The 20,611-nt window shown below is 38.0% G+C and overlaps 1 protein-coding gene across 2 annotated transcripts in view; it reads left to right on the top strand.

Moving 5' to 3' along the window:
• PTCH1 (patched 1) overlaps positions 1 to 20,611 on the top strand; it is an 89,982-nt gene that overhangs the window by 56,767 nt on the left and 12,604 nt on the right. For both annotated transcript variants that reach the window (XM_032213089.1, XM_032213087.1), the window contains 7 exons: positions 5,505 to 5,623; positions 6,347 to 6,749; positions 8,594 to 8,903; positions 11,383 to 11,531; positions 14,869 to 15,043; positions 17,118 to 17,398; positions 18,742 to 18,879. In XM_032213089.1, the coding sequence (XP_032068980.1) occupies positions 5,505 to 5,623; positions 6,347 to 6,749; positions 8,594 to 8,903; positions 11,383 to 11,531; positions 14,869 to 15,043; positions 17,118 to 17,398; positions 18,742 to 18,879 (1,575 nt within the window). The remainder of the gene's footprint in view (positions 1 to 5,504; positions 5,624 to 6,346; positions 6,750 to 8,593; positions 8,904 to 11,382; positions 11,532 to 14,868; positions 15,044 to 17,117; positions 17,399 to 18,741; positions 18,880 to 20,611) is intronic.

Below are 20,611 nucleotides of genomic sequence, written 5' to 3'. Positions count from 1 at the left end.
TAGAGCCCAGCTTATGTGGATTTGACATTCTGGATCATAACCAATATCTTGGAAAAATGCTATCGCATGCATCCTGCTCTCATTTTTCCTTGTTCTTTCTACGTGTGTATGTATTTGCACATACATTAGTTTTTCTATTTTATAGTTAAAAGTGTCATTTCCACCCCAAAGATAATGCTCCAGCAGAAAGTCAGTTGGTAGCCGATTCCAACCTTAGCAAAGATCTGGCACTTGCATTTTCTCAGGTGTCACTTTTCTCTTGCTTGGTTCATCAGTCATTAAAAATATGCTTATTGAGATTATTGTGGTGTTTTCAGGTGGGGGGATTTGAATACAGCAATTAATTTTCTTATGAACTCTTCTGGGCCATATTTATTCACTCAAATCTTAATGTTTTATCTACCAATAGTGCAGTTTCATTTGATCTAAAGAGAAACCAGTTTCAGTGCTGACCACTAAATATGTATTTTGCAATGCACAAGGAAAGGAAAGGAAAGCTATTTTTTCTTGTTAGCAGTTGCTATTTATTTTCTTGTACACGTTTGGTATTTATTTTACTTCATACTTTACCAGCTGTGGTGAAATTCAGATGGTGCATACTGTGGCATTCAGAAAGGGCGATGCAAGTTACTTTTGGGTGGTCTGTTTGAAAATGTGGAATTTTCTGCTCTTACAGCTCTCCACCCTGCCTTTGGTCATTTAAAGACAAAAAATTATTTCATGAAAAAAATCCTGTCTGTCCAGGAAATCCTCCACAGCCAAGTTAAGAAAGCATAGCAATGTAACGACACTATTGCTTTTCTTTTCAGTAATGTTTATAGCTGTTTCTTTATATAGAAGTTCTATATCAGATGGGCTTAAACAGAAAGTTGCTTTAACCTTCTTCTATCTTTTTTCGCTTCTCCTGAGACACTAAAAGATAACAATCAAAGTCTTCTTGGTTTTTGAGGCTCAGTATTAGTAAAATAATCCAATTGCTGAGAAAGTAATACATGACTTCTTGGTAGAGTAAGAACATAAGTAAGTCAGACCTCAGACTCTCAGATTAATTCTTTTTGTAGTTTTATCTTTATTTTGTACATAATTGTTTGTAACCCATAGAGGTGTGTGTGTGTGTGTGTGTATGTGTGTTTGTGTAGTGTGAGGCAACACACATTAAAAGAGGCAGGGCTTCCAACACAATTGCAACCACAATCTTATTTTTTTTAATCTTTCCAGTGTTAATTGAATATCTTTGACAGATTGAATAACTTTGGAGCTATATGATATTATGTCCCTTAAATCAGGGGTGGGCAACTATGGCAACTTTATGACCTGTGTACTTCAATTCCCAGAATTCCTGAGCTCACAGTATTGCTACTTAGGGCTAATACTATACAATTGGCCCCCATTCCATCCCATTGTAGCACCTCAACACAAACAACTTCAAGAATATGTCTCCCTATACCGGGAGCTATAGGGCTCCAGGTAGTCCTCGGCTTACAGTCATTCCTCTAGTGACCAGTTATAATGGCAGTGAAAAAAGTGACAGGACTATTTTTACACACCTAAAACCATTGCAACATTTCCTGGCCATGTGATCAAACTTCAGACATTTGGCAACTGATTCAAATTTTTGACAGAGGACCTGGGGTCATGTGATCACCTTTTGCAACCTTCTGACAAAGTCAATGGGGAATCCAGGTTCACTTAACAACATGTTACTAACTTAACAACTGCAGTGATTCGCTCTGTAACTGTGGCAAAAAAGGTCATAAAATGGGGCAAAATTCACTTAACAATTGTCTTTCTTAGCCATGGAAATTTTGCTCTCAATTATAGTCAAGGACTACCTGTATCTCATTGATCTGCATATGAATAGGGGAACTCCTGATCATGAAGATCAATTGACCATAACATAGTAATGAAAACATGAGCAATGGGTTTACTTGTTTGTTTTTGAAGCAGCCTAGTGGGTAAGATGATGGGAGATGGCTTGGATCTGGGTATCTATTTATTTTTTATGCAGGGGATTAGTTTAGTGTAATGGTTAAAACATCAGGCTTGAAACTGGGAGAATGTGAATTCTAGCCCTCCTCCACAGGCACAAAGCCAGCTAGATGATCTTGGGACAGTCACTTTCTCTAAGCCTTGGGAAAGAGGCAGTGAAAAACTTTGCCAAAAAAAACCCCTGCAGGGACTTATCCAGGCAGTCTCACAGAATCAGACACGATTGAACAAAAAGGGGGTGGGAGGGTGGGGAGAATGAAGGTTTACAGGGATAGCTTCTGGGTGCTTTTGCTCCCAAATCGTAAGAAACCACACCATCAATTTCTAACACTAATGAATTGGAAGTAGCTCTGGAAGTCATAAAAGAAGGTTTGCCTTACATTGCATAAGTCTCTTGGATCTGAGACTGTCAAATCCTGCTCAACATTTTTATTTTCATGGGTATTTTATTACCATACTCATCACTTATGGCAAGTCTTAAAGACTTAATTAAAGTTTCAGTGATCTACCCTGTGTTCCACCTCAATTACTCTTAAGTTCCAACTGTGATATAGATACCACCAATTAAGAACCCTTGATTTACACCATCCAGTTTCTTCGGCCATAAGCTTCACTACTCACAAAAAACCAAGTGGCAGTCTTTTTCCTGTAGTGGGAGCCTTTGTGAGAAGCAAAAAGTTATCCTTTTCACTTGCTTAATGATGCACAGTGCCCTGTTAAGTACATGTACATAGTGGGAGTAACAGTGCCAGCTGCACTGATTCATTTATCATTTTACTCCCAACTTAGGATGGAATAGCTACATCTAGTTCCTTAAGTTCTTTTGTCCCAGTCACAGATATCTTTAATTTTGGTTGCAAATGCTGGTCAGGAAGACCGAGGAAGAAAATATAACATTGTGAATTTCATTAGGAAGGAAATGCATATGATTAGCAATAAGGTGCAAAGCGGATCTCTTCATTTGTAGTATTTCTTATCAAACAATAAATCCACTTACTCTGTAAGGGATAAGTATATTGCAGTACATAGTCAGGATTTCACTTTACTTTCTCCCTCAAGAACTCCAGCTCAGATCCTATTTTATTTCAGCGAATTCATGGGTTCAACAGTCACCATGTTTTAAAGCAGAAGATTATTGGGGGGGGGGGGGGGGAATGATTCATAGGCGGTGCGTCAGTGTGGAACCTATACATAAATATTCTAAATATTTCTTACATATTTAGTATACTTGCATGTTGCCTGGTTCCTGGAGATTCTGGACATGTTCCTCTCAAAAACAGGAACAAAAACAACCCGGGAATGGTAATTGGATTAGAGTCTCCATTGTTTATAATCTGATGCCCTCTCTTAGCTTTTTATAATAATATTAAATTTTTGTACGCTTAGAATGTTTTTGAAATTGTTTTTATAGTTGTTTGTACAGCACCTAGATTCATGCTGCATGAGAAGAGCAGCCTATAAATATGATCAAACCATCAGTAAAAACATTCCCAAAGACCCAATGTGTCCAAAAATAAAAAATCAAGAAAATAGAAAACTAGGAAATAGAAAAGTCAAGTCACTGTGGAAAAATACCCCCCTCCCCCAAATCTTCAATCATAACCTAACTGCAAGATGGAACAGATGGGTCTTCACAGCTTTCCTGAAGCCAAAAAGGGATGAATATTCTATGCATATTAAAGCTGTCGAGTGCGACTGAGCCTTCCTTTCTTTGTGAGCAGTGGAGCCAGAAGTTTTGTACACTTTAGGATTAAGAAATATAGCTGCCCACTAGGTTTGTGGAATTCCATAGGGAAAAGTGTGAGACTTTCAGATTTACCTTCTTACTGATGGGTGACTTGAAGAAACTTTGCTATTCCTGTTACACAAGAGTGAAGTCGTTTTCGGCCAACTCTGTAAAAAAATTCATTCACAAACTGCTAGCAAGTGTGTATGTGTGTGTAATTTGAGCATATAATGAGATAATGGAACAATTTCTTTTGAGGCTTAGGGAATCCCCTTTTATGAGAATCAGTTCTGGGAGTGCTTCAGTCTGATATAAACTCCCTTTTTATTTTATCCCACAGCATCGCTGATAAGGACCTCATTCTTACAGGAATGTGTTTGTCTTTGTGGCTTTCAGCATTGATTGAAACTGGCTACATAACTGCATTCTAAATCTTCGCAAGTCATGATTTTTAGCTAAGTGATTTGTAAAAGTAACCAAATGTGGTTTATATAATAAGCTGTTTTTTAAGCAAATGATGATTTAATGAGATTGGTGGAGGCACCATAAATTAGGGATAGTGTGGGTTTCTGAAATATAGTCTTAGCCAATATCTTGTTATTAGACACCAAGATGAAGATAAACAATGCAATGCCTTTCCTAAAATCAAACATATTTAGTCTGGTCAATGCTGGGACCGGAGATTTCCTAGAAACTCTATATACACATACATGTAACAAATAAATGAAAAGAACCATATTTTTTCTACCTACTATGCTTATCATCCTAAGCAAGTCTGTCTTTTCTTTATTCCAGTTAGGGAAGGAATTCTGTAGGGGAAAAGGTACATATTGGATCGTGATTGAGTTATGAGTTCACTTTCAGAATGTCCAAGGAGCTATATATATATATTACAATATATTTTGGTCTGTAGTTGAATTGATATTCATAACTAGTGGATCTTCATTGTTAAAAAATTGTTTGAAGGCTGTACAAAAATGTGCTCTGAGGTAATGCTTTCCTTGGTAATTTAGAATCAGTCTGGAGAGATGAAAATTATAGTGCAAAGTATCTATATAAAACTGTTTAAAACTTCAGGGAAAGCGTGTGGTGAAATACAAAAAAACACTAATGTGGTGAAGGACCTCATTAACCTTTGCAAAGCCTTTCTTTCTATATTTTAAATTCAAAAAAAAAACAGGCCACTGTCAATATCAATCTTGTCTAAATAGCCATTTGTTTCTCTGACAGTTCTTCCTACTAAGGTACAAAAGAGGATGCCGAAGTCCTGACTCATGTACCTTGTGTGGTGATATAAATCACAGGCTGTTTAAATGAATGGATCACTGCTCTGAAACACTAAATAGTGGCTAATTGGTCTCATAAGCAGCTTCCACTGAAGAACACTTTTATGGTTACATTGTGGAGTTGTAGGTCTTGACTTGGAGCCTAGTTTCTCTCCCTCCACTCTTTTTTGACACAAAAAATATACTAAAATTAAATTAATATGCACATCAGAGCTTTTCACATTTTGAGGGGTAAATTGTTTTTTTTTAATTTGTTTTAGTTTCTCCTATGAGAAATGGATTTGAGATCTGGTAACGCAGACAAGGATGTTTATTAGGACAATATCTAATTCTTAATAGTTCATGACTATATTTAAGTTTGCAATATGGAAACCTAATTATAACCTGACTTTCAGTGTTGAAATAACAATAGTTACAACTTTAAAAAATAAAAAATAACCCCCCCCTCCCCTCCCATAGCCTTAGTATTGCTGATGTTCTTCTTTCTCTCTTTGATTATACAGGCTGCTGTGGTTGTAGTATTTAACTTTGCCATGGTTCTGTTAATTTTTCCTGCTATTTTGAGTATGGACCTATACCGCCGGGAAGATCGGAGGCTGGATATATTCTGCTGTTTTACAAGGTAAGAGGGAAGGAATATTACAAAGATTACATCATTTTAAATGGACGTTTCACCACTGACTACTTTAGCCAGAGGTACTTATTCCTACAGTTGTATGGTAGAATTTGAGGTCACTTTCAAACCTCTTATATTCCAAATGAATGGAAACTCAGAGCTATAATGTCTGGAGCAGCAAACTGAGCATTATTACACCCCTGGTTGCCACGAACTGCTCTATGGTTGGAAGAGATTGGTTGACCAGTTTCTTATGATTACATCAATGTCATTAGGGAGGTTCTAATAGCAACCACAAAATACACTTCACACATCACTCAACTATAATGTGTTTTGGCTTTGAGAGGGTTTAAGTATGTTTTCTTTATTCTGCTGGTGAGCTGGTATAATTGAATACTAACCAATATACCAGTAACTCTCCTCTCTAATCATTTTGTGTGACTTCAAAAGGGAATAGTGGTGGTTTTGCTAATTCAGTAATATTTTCGGTAATATTTTCGGTAATATTTTCACAAACTGATGTACTTTTGGATGCTATTTGAAACACTGACACAGAGAGTGTTAAGGAACTTAAGCAGTGGATTGTGTTTCTTGCACATTGCAAAATTCCATATATGTAGGTGCACTTTGTAGACAAACACTTTATTAAATGTTAACCAATAATACATCATAGAACAATTCTGATCACAATCACAGTGCATGTATCTACTTTCTCTATTTTTCTTTTAGCCCCTGCGTCACCAGAGTCATTCAAATTGAACCTCAAGCTTATGCAGAGGCCGGTGATAACTTACGCTACAGCCCTCCGCCGCCCTACAGTAGCCCCACTTTTGCCCATGAAACTCAAATCACAATGCAGTCTACAGTCCAGCTGCGCACTGAATACGACCCACACACTCAGATTTATTACACCACAGCAGAACCTCGGTCGGAAATATCGGTACAACCCGTCACCATGCCACAAGATAACCTCAGTTGCCAGAGCCCAGAAAGCACCAGTTCAACCCGGGATCTTCTTTCTCAGTTCTCTGAAACTACACTGCATTGTCTTGAGCCTCCCTGTACTAAATGGACACTCTCCTCTTTTGCTGAAAAACAGTATGCGCCACTCCTGTTAAAACCAAAAGCAAAGGTAATGTTGGTTACTCTTGTTTTTTTGCTGTCATAGTTAAAATATATTGGCTGTCCTTGAAAATCTAGAGATAACTCTTAAGTATCTAAAGTTCATGCTGGATTCTGCCTCCATATACAGATCCTTCAGTTTAAAAAAATGGCACTGGATTATCTCTGGAAATAGCTCTCATAAGTTTACCACCTCCTCCTTCAGATACAGGTAGTCCTTGACTAATGACCACAATTGAGCTGAAGTTTCCTGTTGCTAAACAAGGTAGTTAAGTGAGTTTTGCCCCATTTTATGACTATTCTTGCCACAGTTTATTTATTTAGAAAATTTAACTCAACTCAAGGCAGCTTACGAGGGTGTAAAAACTTTGTATGAAAGAAATAAAAATAATAAAAATAATAAAATGATAACCCACCACCCTGGCAAGAACACACATTCATACTAGCCATTTAGTGGGCTCCATCCCATTCTGGGTTCACTAGGCCCTTTGAGAGAACCATGTCTTTAGGGCCTTCCGAAAGAGTGTTAGAGTGGGGGCCAGTCTAACCTCTGGGATGATGCAAGAGGGAGCCACCACAGAGAAGGTCCTGGGTCCCGCCAGATGTATAACCCGCAACATTCCTTGCCTCCCCACTCTAGTGGGTTGGGTAGATGTGACCGGCAAGAGATGGTCCCTCAGATAACCTGTTAAGTGAATCACCGCAGTTGTCAAGTTAGTAACATGATTGTTAAGTGAATCTGGCTTCCCCATTGATTTTGCTTGTGAGAAGGTCACAAAAAGTGATCACATAACCCGGGACACCAACCATAAAAACTGAGTCAGTTGCCAAGTGGCAAAATTTTGATCACGTGACCATAGGCATGCTGCAACAGTCATAAGTGTGAAAAAGAACCATAAGTCATTGTTTTCAGTGCCGTTGTAACATCAAATGGTCACTTAAAGAACTGTTATATGTCAAGGACTATCTGTACATGTGGAGGTCAGACACCTGGCTTGACCATATGTGGTTCTAGATCTTTAGGATGCTTTTCCTTCCTAGGAAGTTGTTTCTCAAGCTTTTGCACTATTGTTGTCAACTTCTCCTCTCCAACCATTCGGCCAAACTATTAAGATTCCTGGCTCTAGGTTGAAAATGAGCAACTATAGGGAGCATGAGCATTCTGAAGGCAAGGAATCAATGTCAAAATGGAGACCATGATAATCTTATGTCCCCTTTTTATATATGTTGTATATGCAATGCCTGTAAAGAAGGCAGGATTTTGATTGTGACTGTCCTTCTGATGTTTCTGGTACTGTATTGATACGGATTTGGGCATTTAAATTCTACAATGAAGCAGTTGTCCCAGATTTTGCTCAACCTTAGCTCGGTTGGAATAGTTTTGCAAATAACATGGCCACCATCAGGTTATCAAAAGTACACAGACTATTAAGTCAACACATGTGGGTGGCACCAGGTTGGGAGGGCTATACTAAACATTGGTGGAATCGATACATCACATTGAACCATTGTTCTAACTATGGTTTGTTAAATAATCCATTGTTGCTAGGCTCACATATTGTTCTGATGCATGATTTATAATCTACCACAGCTAGCTGCATATAACATGCTAAGCCAAAACTCAGCAAACTACAGTATGCTTGGTACAATTTTGTCAGCCCAGGCAATGAATATATTGGCTCTGCTGAAAATAGTTGATGGAACCTGAGAAACCACATAGTCCTTATAGAAGTCATAGGTTATAAAGTTAAATGGTTCCATATGTATCCTTTTGTAGCTTTTGTAGCCCATGATTTTCTTAATGTTAAAATCCCATTTACTTAAGCATGCTTTTTGTGTGTTTTTTTCCCCCAGGTTATGGTCATTTGTCTTTTTCTGGGCTTACTTGGCCTCAGTCTTTATGGGACAACTCGTGTGAGAGATGGATTGGATCTCACAGACATTGTGCCACGGGAGACTCGAGAATATGAGTTTATTGCAGCCCAGTTCAAATACTTCTCATTCTACCATATGTATATTGTTACCCAGAAAGCGGATTATCCCAACATCCAACATTTACTTTATGAACTTCACAGAAGCTTCAGCAATGTGAACTATGTCTTATTGGAGGAAAACAAGCAACTTCCTAAAATGTGGTTGCATTATTTTAGAGACTGGCTGCAAGGTAAAACCAAACAGCAATAAATGCATATTTTCTTGCAAATGTACTTCTTGCCTTTGAATGCATTGTACCAGTGATTGATATATGTATTGCTTTTCTCATTTTAGCTTATTCCAATCATTCTTTGCAGCTTTGTAAATTAATTTCAAATAGCTGTTGCCAATAGGGTCAATAGCTGTTGTTCTTTCTTTCTCTAGCCAAGTAGTGTGTTTTTGGTCTGGTAGGTGTGCATTAGTGGTGGGATTCAATTTTTTTTTCTACCGGTTCTGTGGGTGTGACGGGAAGGATACTGCAAAATCCCCATTCCCTCCCCACCCTACTAACCAGCGTTCTCCTGTTCAGGGCAACAAAAGAAGATCAGCTGGGAGGCAGTGGGGGCAGGGCCAGCCTATTTGCCGGTTCTCCGAACTACTCAAAACTTCCGCTACTGTTTCTCCAGAACCTGTCAGAACTGGCTGAATACCATCTCTGGTGTGCACCCTCTCAGTGTGTTTATTCTGAATGTCAAAGAGGAAGCTTTATTATAAATTTATGCCTGTGGAAAACTCTAAAGCAGGAGTGTCCATCCTCAGAAACTTTAAGATTTGTCAACTCTCAAAATTCCCCAGACAGATTGACTTCTGGGGACCTCTGCGAGTTGTGGAGTTCTGGGAGTTGAAGTCTACAAGTCTTAAAGTTGCCAAAGTTGGACACCCTTGCTTTATAGGAAACAGATAAAGGGTTTGCAAAAGAGAATGAGTACCCATGGTTGTGTCATTCAGGTCCTGTCCTTCTTTCCAAGGTTCTTCCCTCTTTATAGCCATGGCTAACCTGTCAGCTCTGTAAGGATGGTTTTGATTACAGCCTCCCAGTGCAGCTGTGAGGTGGGTTGGTGGATCCCTCCCACCCTTCCCTACTCTGCTTTAGACATGCGGTTGGTTCATCTGTTCCCACATAGTCTCCTTGCGCTGGGCTGTGGCTTCCTATTCTAAATCTGATCCAAATTTGCTCTGTGAGGTATTTTTCCCCCCAGCCTCTTCCCCCTTGGAAGGGGTGGCAAAGAGGAAAAGAACAGTTGAGAGTGAATAGGTGTTGGCTGTGATCTTTACACGTGCTGGCAGCAGATCCCACAACTTGTATTAGCTCCACAAGTTGAACAGATGGAACAAATTGACAAAATCATGTTCACTCATGCTGTGCTCAAGCAGGAGCTGGGTTGCTGTTTGAAGTTTGAATGGTGCGGTGTGAGTTTCTTTTTCCTCCAGCTTCACGGTGGAATTTCTGGTCATGTTGTTGTATAACCTATGGCTTCAGCACCTAGTGGTAGCCGAAACAACTAAAGTCCTATGTGTCTCCTCCCCGTTGTGTAATTCCTTTTAGGGTTGTGAGGGGATAAAACTTTTTTCAGATAATGGCCCCATTTCTGACTTTGTTATTACAGTTTTTTGGCTCAGTCCCCTGGATTGTATTTGAATGAAGCAATTAATTTTCCCTACAAGCGTTTGTTTGCAAATTACTTGCTGCTTAGGTCTGCCATTGTAGATTTCAAGCCAGGTTCTGTTGTGTGTTTGTTCTCATTTCTTATTAGCACACCATAACACATAGTAACCCTGCTCATCTGAGTTCTGTCACAGAACATGGAGACTTTTTTTTAAAGTTTTAAAAAAATATTTTACCAACCCGTATTGGTTCCCGCATACATTCTTTTCCTCTATGCATTAGCATTAAGGCTGGGAAGTCCTTCATATCTGATCTCCAATAAATGTTTTGGAGCAGATAGGTATGTACATGAACATAACACCTATTGCAACACATTAAAGCATCTGGCTGTTTTAGGGGCTGCTGCGTTGTTGCATTCCCATATGCTCTGAAGTGCCTTTTAGAGATCAAATTTGAAACGCTGATAGCTGAAGTAAGCTTGAGTGCCAGAGTAAATCTTGCACGCATGAAGTGCCTGCAAAGCTTGTTTTGTTATATACAAGCCATGTGTTCAGCCGCGCACGCACAGTAGTGTTATGATGTCAATGTTTTCACGTGTGGAGACATTTAGCTAAGTGGGTGTGGGAGAATTGGGCTAGTTTTGAGACAGCAGGAGGTCTGTCTGGAACTCTGGCCTGGCAGCCTTCCACAGACAAGTTGGAAGATGGGGAAGGCAAGCTATGCAAGGCCTGCACTTCTGGGAGGCCAGTGTCTCAAGTTTAGGACTCCCTCCCAAACATCTGCTTGGGAGGCAGGTGACAGTTCTCCAGCCAGACTCTTCTTGTTTCAGGGCTATGGGGAGAGACTGGAAGAGACAGAACCAAGAGTAAAAAGAACACTAGGAAAGTAATGGCAACCTCTCACAAGCCTTGTCAGCACTTACTCAAGAGCTGAAAACCTTGGAGTCCTGAAACCCCTTCTTAATTAGTTGAAAAGAAAGTCTTGTCTTGTCTCCTGTCTCTCTCCCATTATAAGCTGGGTAGGTGAGGATTTATTAACTGGTGGGAGTGTTGCCTTCCAACAGGTCTTCAGGAAGCTTTTGACAAAGACTGGAAATCTGGGAAGATCACCCTTCACAGTTACAAAAATGGATCTGAAGATGCTGTTTTGGCTTACAAACTTCTGTTTCAGACTATTTCAAACATGCGAGATAAACCTCTTAACATGAGCCAGGTATGTTCAAAAATACAGTTCAATATGTCTGTGGTTTCAAATGGGACAATGCAAATGTTTCTTTATTTGTTAACTCATTGTTAAAACTTTAATTGGACTTGGAAAAGACAATAGCTCTGAGCTGCCCCCTTTTTGATGATAAAATCCCTGTATTTGCTCGGTAATTTTAACACGCGGAAAGCAAAAGAAATAATGAGTTGAACAATGGTAGAAATAAGCTCAAGATAAGTTGGTTGTTTTAACCAATGTTGATATGCATCTGCTCACAGCTAGCAGTTGCTAGAATGAGTTCCAATTGATTTCAGTTGACTATACTGAGCTGAAAATGTGCTCAGAATTGTTGAAAACATCCGGCTGATGACTGGTATGCTTGCTTCTTGACCTTTGGGATTGGTTGTATTCAGCTGCAGGCTCTGGGTGGCCTCCCAGGAACCACAGTGGAGCAATAATACTATTGCCCTCATGGATGTTATGTTATATTGGCAATGAACCATATTGCCTTCTCCCTCGTTTTCTTCCTTTCACCATATAAATCCCGATTCTATCTTTGCCTAAGTGGTATGTGGTTACCTTAAATGGACTGGTTTGATGATGGGTTAATAGCATTTGTGCTATTTGTTATTGCCTTCCTGAAGGAAAGCAAATTGAAATTTCTGGAAAAAAAACGCACACAGGAATCCTCCCACCCTGAATAATGACTGCACAGGTTTTGGATATATTTTTTCTAGAAAGTAAATTATAGCTGTGGATCTCCAGAGACTCTTGATTATCAGCAACAGTATGGCTTCTATCCTGCTCTCATTCAGCAGGAATCAGAATATAATCTAATATTATCTCTATATTTTTTAGATGTCTTGGGTACTTCACTAGGCCAAGAGCCACAGCTACTGTGTTATGGTGACTTTGCTCCTAACTGCTGGGAAAAATCCAAAGAAAGTTTCCTTGTCTTAAAGGTCTTGATTCTAGAGTTTTGCACAGTGTGATTTAGACTCATGTGCTTTTAATAATATTCATGAAGACCCTGGGTATTATTGTCTAATTATATTCTCCGATTAGTACACTGAGGATAGAGATCTCTTTCTTCTTTACGGCAGAATCATGTAAAGCTATGAAAGTTCTGAATAGATGTTTGGAAACAGTGGGTGGCCTTATGGCTGGCTGCAGACTTCTGGGAGTTGAAGTCCACAAGACTAAAAGTTGCCAAGGGTGGATAACCCTGTTTTAAAGACAGGAACCCAACCAAAAGGTGTACTTCTTTTGTTGATGATGAGTCACATTCTCCAAGAAGCAGAGCACAGCTGCTGTAGGAAGATTTATCATGGGGCTCAGGATAGTTGCCATAGCCAGAACTGCTTATAATTGCAAGCTTACTGGCTAGAGCATTTCTTAAGAGGAGCAACTTCTAAGGTAGATTACTGGGATGCATTTTATATTTGTTTTCCTTTGCAAAACTGTTCAGAAATTCCAATTCATTCAGAATGTAGCTGCCCTATTATTGGAATTATTCCATGGATACATTTTACATCAAACCCAAAAGTTTTCTCTCTGTTTGCTTTTTGGGTAGGATCCAAAGGTGTTTTTTCAAAGAGGCAACTGACTTTCTGTGTTTCTTTGTAATTTTGTTGTAATTTTCAACTTGAAATGCTGGCTCAGATTATCTAAGATATAACTTTGTCTTGGCAATCTTCTCACATACCATAATAGGTTATTTCTCATTGTCCCTTTCTCCCAGCAGACAGTGGAAAGCAGAATTCTGTCAGTATAGGACAGGGGTCGGCAAACGTAAACACTCAAAGAGCCATTTGGACCCATTTCCCACAAAAAAGAAAACACCAGGAGCCACAAATGTCCTAATCAGAAGCCTCCTGTTCAATTCTGGAGCTGACTAGAAGTTCATTTCCCCCACCATAGAGTCTCCTCCTAGCGCGGCATACTTTTTCCTCTACCTGTCATAACCGAAAGCCCTATCAATTGTGGAGACACTGGAAAACTGTTCCCCTTGCCATAGAGTCTTCTCCTGGTGCACTGTGCTTCTCCCCCGCCCCCCCCCCCCCCCCACCGTAAGCTCCTCTCAAAATTGTGGCACCAAGCTGCAGTAGAGGGAGGAAAGAGCCACATGCGGCTTCAGAGCCGCAGTTTGCTGACCCCTGGTATAAGACATTATATTTTACTGCATAGGATAAAGTTCAATCTTTCCTTCTACAACTTAAATGATGATGATGATTGGCATTTTATGTTTTTAAAAAAGGGCAGTTTGTATATTTATGTTATTAGTGTGTCAACAGAAGGAGGAGACAGAAAGGGGAGATAAAATGAAATTAAAGAATTCCAAATGACTCTTAAAACTTAAAATACCAACTGTATTGTGTAACAAATATGGTAAGCCTCTGGCTCACGGTATAATTTCCTCTGCCTGAGAGAAATAAAATTGTGCTATGGGAACCCCAGGGCCCATGCATTTTATTCTGTAAGTCTAGAAACAATTTGAAGACATACAGTTGTTGCATGTCTTGTGGATTAATTGATTCTGGATTCCAGCTTCTTTTTTTAAAAGATTGTTGCCACTGTCCTTTCAAATAATTAGAAAGCCTTAAAAATGAAAGTTGTGGCAGAATGAAGAGCAAACAAACAAAAAAAAACCCTACCGTTTTTCCTTTCCAGAACCTTCTGAGTATCACCATTTCTGTAGTTTAACAAAGTAGATTTTGGTCTAGACTTTTAAGACTTATTCAAAGCCATCCAATTCATTTGCCTATTGTCCCCCATGAAGAGAATACTTAGGATACATTCATCTGGTTTTTGATGCTGGGTATTCTCTAAATATGTAGGTCATAGGAGACAACCGTTAGCAAAATTTATACAGATGTTGTTTTATTTTTATAGCTCTCCTCCATTTAGTGGGTGGCATTTCCTTCAGTGTTAACAACAGAGGTTAACTGCACACAGACGTCTACAGGACTCTTGCCAGTTTCTTTTTTTTCTTCCTTTTCTCAAAACCACCTTTAAATATGTTTCTCGGCAGTTTGGTCATTTGCCCCTCTTGGTTGCAGACTGTGTATGAGAATTTAGGCTTAATTGGCTCAGTATTCATCTGGAACGTTCTTTGATTAATGTTTCTGATGAATTGCACGCAAAGCGTTTTACACCATTCCAAGCCGTTTGAAAAATCTGGATACAAAAATATCTCCCATGCTGGGAATAATATGCTTGTGGTCTCTCTATAAAAATATGTTTCTCACAAACATATGTTCTGTGTGCTCTCATCTGCCGTTTCCCTCAGCCTTTTTGTGTTAAAAATTTGAGAAAGAGTGGTTCTAAAAGACTTTGCATTTTTCAGTTGGCTAAACAGCGCTTGGTGGACGCAGATGGAATCATTAACCCAAAGGCATTCTACATGTACCTAACGGCCTGGGTTAGCAACGATCCTGTGGCCTACGCTGCTTCTCAAGCCAACATCCGGCCCCACCGTCCGGAATGGGTCCATGATAAAGCAGACTATATGCCAGTAACCAGTAAGGAACCTTTTATTATAATATCTTGAAATTTATTCAAATGCCTCTGCTTTTCCTTCCAGGCTTAGCAGCTTTTAAGTCGAGTCGACTGACACTTTCCAGGACTATATACAGAATAATATATATTGCTTTATTCTGTAAAAACTCAGGAGATAGATGTGATTGTGTAATGTAGGAGAAGAATGTTGTACTTTGGTAGCATTTTTTTTGGAGGGGGAAGAATTCTTTAATAGTTTATATCAAAATTTAAACCTTGCCTTCAGCATTTCAATTCAGTGCGGCAAGCTCATTTTATGAGTAAGATAAACCTTTTAGTTCCATGCAGAGTTTTTTGTCATTGGGAATTATTGCGTGTTTGTTTGGAATCTGACAAGAAGCAAAGAATTTGTGGAAAACTAGGTCATTCTCTAGCACCTGCCTTGTGTCTGAACTGTAAGGGTGGGAATGACAAGACATCTAAAAGAACTATATCCATTTTCCTTGCATTTTTCCTCAACTCTCTCTGTTGCATTCTAAATAGCAATACCAATTTAATGTTGCTTTGACACTTGATTTATTGGTTGGTCTGTTGGCTAGTTATTGGGTGGCAGGCGTGAAGGAAGAAGTGGAGTGGTATTTATGGCAATACAACTGGATAACAAGGAAATTGTCCTTCCTTCTATCTCAATCCTAAAGCTCTTGGGCACCCAGCCAAATCTTGTCTTAATGAAAATTTATAGTTGAGATTATAATAGGGCAAATCATGTTTAGCAAGTCAAGGGAATGACCCTGCAGAGTCAGGAACACACAGCTAGTGTGCTCCAAAGCTAGTTATAAAAAGCTTCCTTTAGTGGGGGAAAGAATGGGTTGTATGGTGGACTTAGCATTGCTTTCAAAAAGAGTATGATAAATGTAGATATGCCATGTCATTAAAGGATAAAAATTATGTATTTCCTGAATTAACCACTTGAAGTATTTAATCTTTCTTTGACTGACTGGAACATGCTCTCAAGCTTATATTCAATAGCCAGAGAAAATGTAACAAATGTACTGGCTAACTTTAGCATTCAAAATGTTTAACTGATTACAAATCCTGGCCCTATTCACTGCTTCATTGTAAATTGTTGGGATTATAGTGCTGTCAGCAACACAAGGATTTCAGAAGTTATACTCTTATATCAGAGTAGTATAAAGGTACTTGAGATTTTGTAATCCCCCAGTCCAAATATTAAACATAATTTAATCTCCAAATATTTCTGTGGTTGTCACTCAGGACTTAATATTTGCTGATAGCAAATTGTGAAACATAACACATTAAGTTGAATGGATATTTTAAAATCCTTTCCATCCTTGTGGTTTGGCTTCCTAGCTAAAATACTTTAAATGGAAGTATTTGATGCCTTGACAGTTTGTAAACAATGTAGGTACTTTTTTAATATGATAACTTGTTCCAGGTAATTGGAGATGTTTAGAATATAGATGGAGAGTTAATTAGTTTAACATAATGACAGAGAATCTTGTAGACTCATAAAGGCCAAAATGCATTAGGGCATCAACTTTCATGGTCCAGTTGACATAAAATTAACCCACAGAAAATATGTGAGTTTATCTTTGCTTTTACGGTGGACAAACATAGCAACTTCTCTGAAATTCCCCACAACGTGCAGTAATGTTACAAAAACCTACTGTGTGATTTTTTTTAAAAAGTCAACTTTGAAGGATTTTGTTTCTGTTTTGCGACAAAAAATATTCCAGCCACAAAAGATTAGTGGTTTTAGAATACTGCTGCTATTTTCTCTTTAGAGTGTTCTTTTTGGGATTTCTTTGTAGTGTTCAAATGTACACTGCACAGACTCCAATGGAGGCATGCATGAATGAAATCTGACATACTCTGTACCTTTTTATTATTCAGAGAACTGTATGTGTGGCATTTCATGGTGTATCCAAAGTCTTATTTAAATGTAAATTAGTACACAGTGCTAACACGGGGCATCTAAACAATCACACTCATCTTTTTCCTTCTTCATTCATGATTCTCTCTGTGTGTATGTATAAAATATTTATATTTATATTGTATTTTTCTCCCTTTCCTTAGTCCCAGAAGCTGAGCCTATTGAATATGCTCAATTTCCTTTCTACCTCAATGGACTGCGTGATACCTCTGATTTTGTGGAAGCTATAGAGAAAGTGAGAGCAATCTGCAATAATTACACTAGCCTTGGGATTCCCAGTTATCCAAACGGGTATCCATTTCTCTTTTGGGAACAATATATAAGTCTTCGTCATTGGCTCCTCTTATCCATTAGCGTGGTTCTGGCCTGCACATTTCTGGTGTGTGCCCTCATTCTTCTGAACCCCTGGACAGCTGGGATCATTGTAAGTCTTTGTTGAAGTCAAATTCCTTTTAGCATAGCTCTTGCTACACTCAGGAAGGTTTTGTTTATGTCTGAGCTACTAGTGCAGTGTATATATTGCATCATTCATGATATATTTATTCTACTTCTTGAGGGGGGTGGTTTTCTTGCTAAGGGTATATGCTGTAATAACCGTAATATTTTGACCTAGTATTAAATGGAAGTTTAAAAAATAAAGATAGTTAAAACATTTGGCTTCATCTAAATTCCCAAGAAAAAAGTCAAAATTTTAACATGCTTTTTTATAAGTGTGTACAGTGCGGTACGCATTTGTTATGGGCGTTTTTGGCTTAGGGAATCATTTTCTTGTTTGAAATATCTTCATTTAAACCTATACAGATTTTACTGTTTGTTCTCAAGTTTTCAGCGATCCCAGATGAGGCAGGCAAAATAATCCCCAAAGCATGGCTCTCTTTAAACTGCACAGAGTGAGCATTTGAGCACCCATAGTGTTAGCATAACTCATTATTTATAAAATTTATATGCCGCTCATTTTATCTCAAGGTAGCTATACTCCTAGACTATGGTGGCTGTTGTGTGAGTCTTTCACTCTTGAGGAGTCTGGTTGTCGATAACAATGTTCAGCTCCAACGGGAGAGAAGAATGAGGCATAGTGCTGCAGAGAGTAAAAAATAAATAAATAAAATGGTGAATATAAACAGTATAGACAGACTAATTTTTTATATGTCCTGCAAAGCACCAGACGTCTTTCAGTGGTATTCTTTTCAAGCAGAATGTTTGATGTTATTCTGCCTAAACTTTATGAACTTCTCTGAAACTTATAAAATGGTAGAGGTAAAAATGATTACTGGGTTTCGACCTATAGATTTGTATAACAGGTATGCAAAAAGGTAAATGTTTAGTCTAGAAGAGCTGTCTAAAGACTTGGCTGTGTACTTTATCAGTCATGAGATTAGCTTATAAAATAATTTATTGTGATTCCTACAGAAGTGGGTTTGGGTTACAGAAAGGAATTCTACCTTTGGAACAGAATTTTTAGACCTCTTTCTCCTCCTCCTCCAGTTATCTACTTAGTCGAAATCCTGTATTTTTTCATATATCTATCTCTGTACTAGGACTGAATTAAGGAGAGGGTGAAACATTGCAAAAAAGCAGAAGACTTACAAAATTTTAGATTGCAGTGCCAAATTATAAACTTATCTTCAGCAGAAATTACTATATGACATTTCCAAGGATACAGACACTTAACACAATAACTTTTTTAAAAAAGCTAGTTGCACTTTCAGTCTATGCTTTTGTTTCTGCAACATGATAAATCATTAATCACCATCTGAATTTTTTTAGGTGGTTGTGCTGGCTCTTATGACAGTGGAACTCTTTGGCATGATGGGTCTAATTGGAATAAAACTAAGTGCAGTTCCTGTTGTCATCCTGATTGCATCTGTTGGAATTGGAGTGGAATTCACAGTTCATATTGCTTTGGTAGGTGGCAACACTCCTTCTAATTTCTGACATGCCATGTGAGGGGGGGGGGATTGTTTTGTGCAGTTTTTCTAAAATCAAGTACAAATTTGTATACCACGATATGACCATATAAATAAATTGCAAATACTCTGCATGCAATAGCAAAATGTTAAAATGTTTACATATTTCTTAGTTAATTCATATAAACTAGAAGTATAACAGTATGTTACATGCATGTTTAAAACCCATTTCCTTGGTTTTTTTTGAGAAGTTATCAAGAGGCAATATACAGTATATACTCAATTATTTTTCTAGATTAATTCATATCTTTATCTCAGGTATTTGAATTACTGCAATATATGATATTGTAATCAAATTGGTTGGTCTATTTCCCCATAATGTTGAAGATTTTTTTTAAATCTTATTTAATGGGATGAGGAACTTTTACTGTGGGGAGTGTGTGCTTTTACATGTTTACACAAATTTTTGCATATTTATATTTACACCGGTACAAAGCAAATACCAAGGCTTTAAATGAGGAGTAATTTCATAGCATAATTTGTGATGCCTGTTGCCCGAAACAAATGGTTCTATGTAGTCATATTAGTGTATATGGAAACATAATTTTCTAGGTGCTAGTTTTCCCATCTGTTCCATTTGAGTGATGAAAATTTAAGCTGTTATGTAAATTTTATTTTCTCCTTGGCACCTACAGGTGGGTGTTTTAAATAACACTAATTGCAGATTTTTGTTGTTATTGGAATTATAGTTGAAGGTGTAACAGATTAAATATCCTCTCACATGCATTGCACATTTATCTCTGTGATTCCCTCTGTGTCTGTTTTTCTGTCATACACACACACCCTAAAAGTAGCACCAGGTGTTGTTTTTTAAAATGCTGACATACCTCAAGGTGATTAGTTTACATCTCATCTTCTTTTGCCTTTTATCTCCATGCCTGTAGTCATTTGCTACCAAAATACTTCAGGCAGCTGTCATGTAGGAATTAGAGTAAAGCTACCAGATTTCTTTTAGAGTGTTTTTCTTCCCGTTTGTGTCTTTAATTTTTAAAAAATTGGATGGCAGAACTGAGGATGGCCCATTGATTGAAAAAAAACAAAACAAAAGCATACAGAAAGTTCTAACTCTCCTACCATTGTTTATTTGGGGTTTTTTTTGTAGCCCTGTTTGGTAGCCTTAGGTTAATGTTTTTTGCCACTTGCCTTCTACCCACTTTTTAAAATTAAAAATGCCTGCTGATCTAGCATTGGGATGTCAGCTTTCTAATATCATGGTGGAGCTTTACTTAAAATAGAAAACATATTTTAAAAGCATTCTTCCTGACTCACAACTGGGAATGAAAAATGTTGCCAGAAATTTAGCAGGGAAACTACGAAACAGTGAGGATAGCTGGCTGAACATTAAAAAAATAAAGTTGTACAGAATATGAAATAGTCAGTGTTTGTTTATCAATAAATTGCAATATGTAGTACTTAAAAGGAATGTTCACAAATGAATACTAGAGTACTAGAGTATAACATCAGAAGTAGATTGTCTTATCTGGAGGATGTTTTGCTGCATTATATTGCTGTATAACAATTTGTGATGTAACACGTTTTTCAACCCCAGATGGTATGGTCAAAAAGTACAATTACGGCAGGTTGAAGAACTTTTATATTCCTTAAATAATTAACTACTACATTTTGTACATCATTGATTTCTGTGAGGAAAGTCAAATATCCTTAAACTG

The sequence above is a fragment of the Thamnophis elegans genome, chromosome 3, assembly GCF_009769535.1.
Source record: "Thamnophis elegans isolate rThaEle1 chromosome 3, rThaEle1.pri, whole genome shotgun sequence".
In the NCBI taxonomy this organism is placed as follows: domain Eukaryota; kingdom Metazoa; phylum Chordata; class Lepidosauria; order Squamata; family Colubridae; genus Thamnophis; species Thamnophis elegans.
The sequence above is the reverse complement of the archived record's forward strand: the minus strand, read 5'-3'. Positions and strand labels throughout refer to the sequence as shown.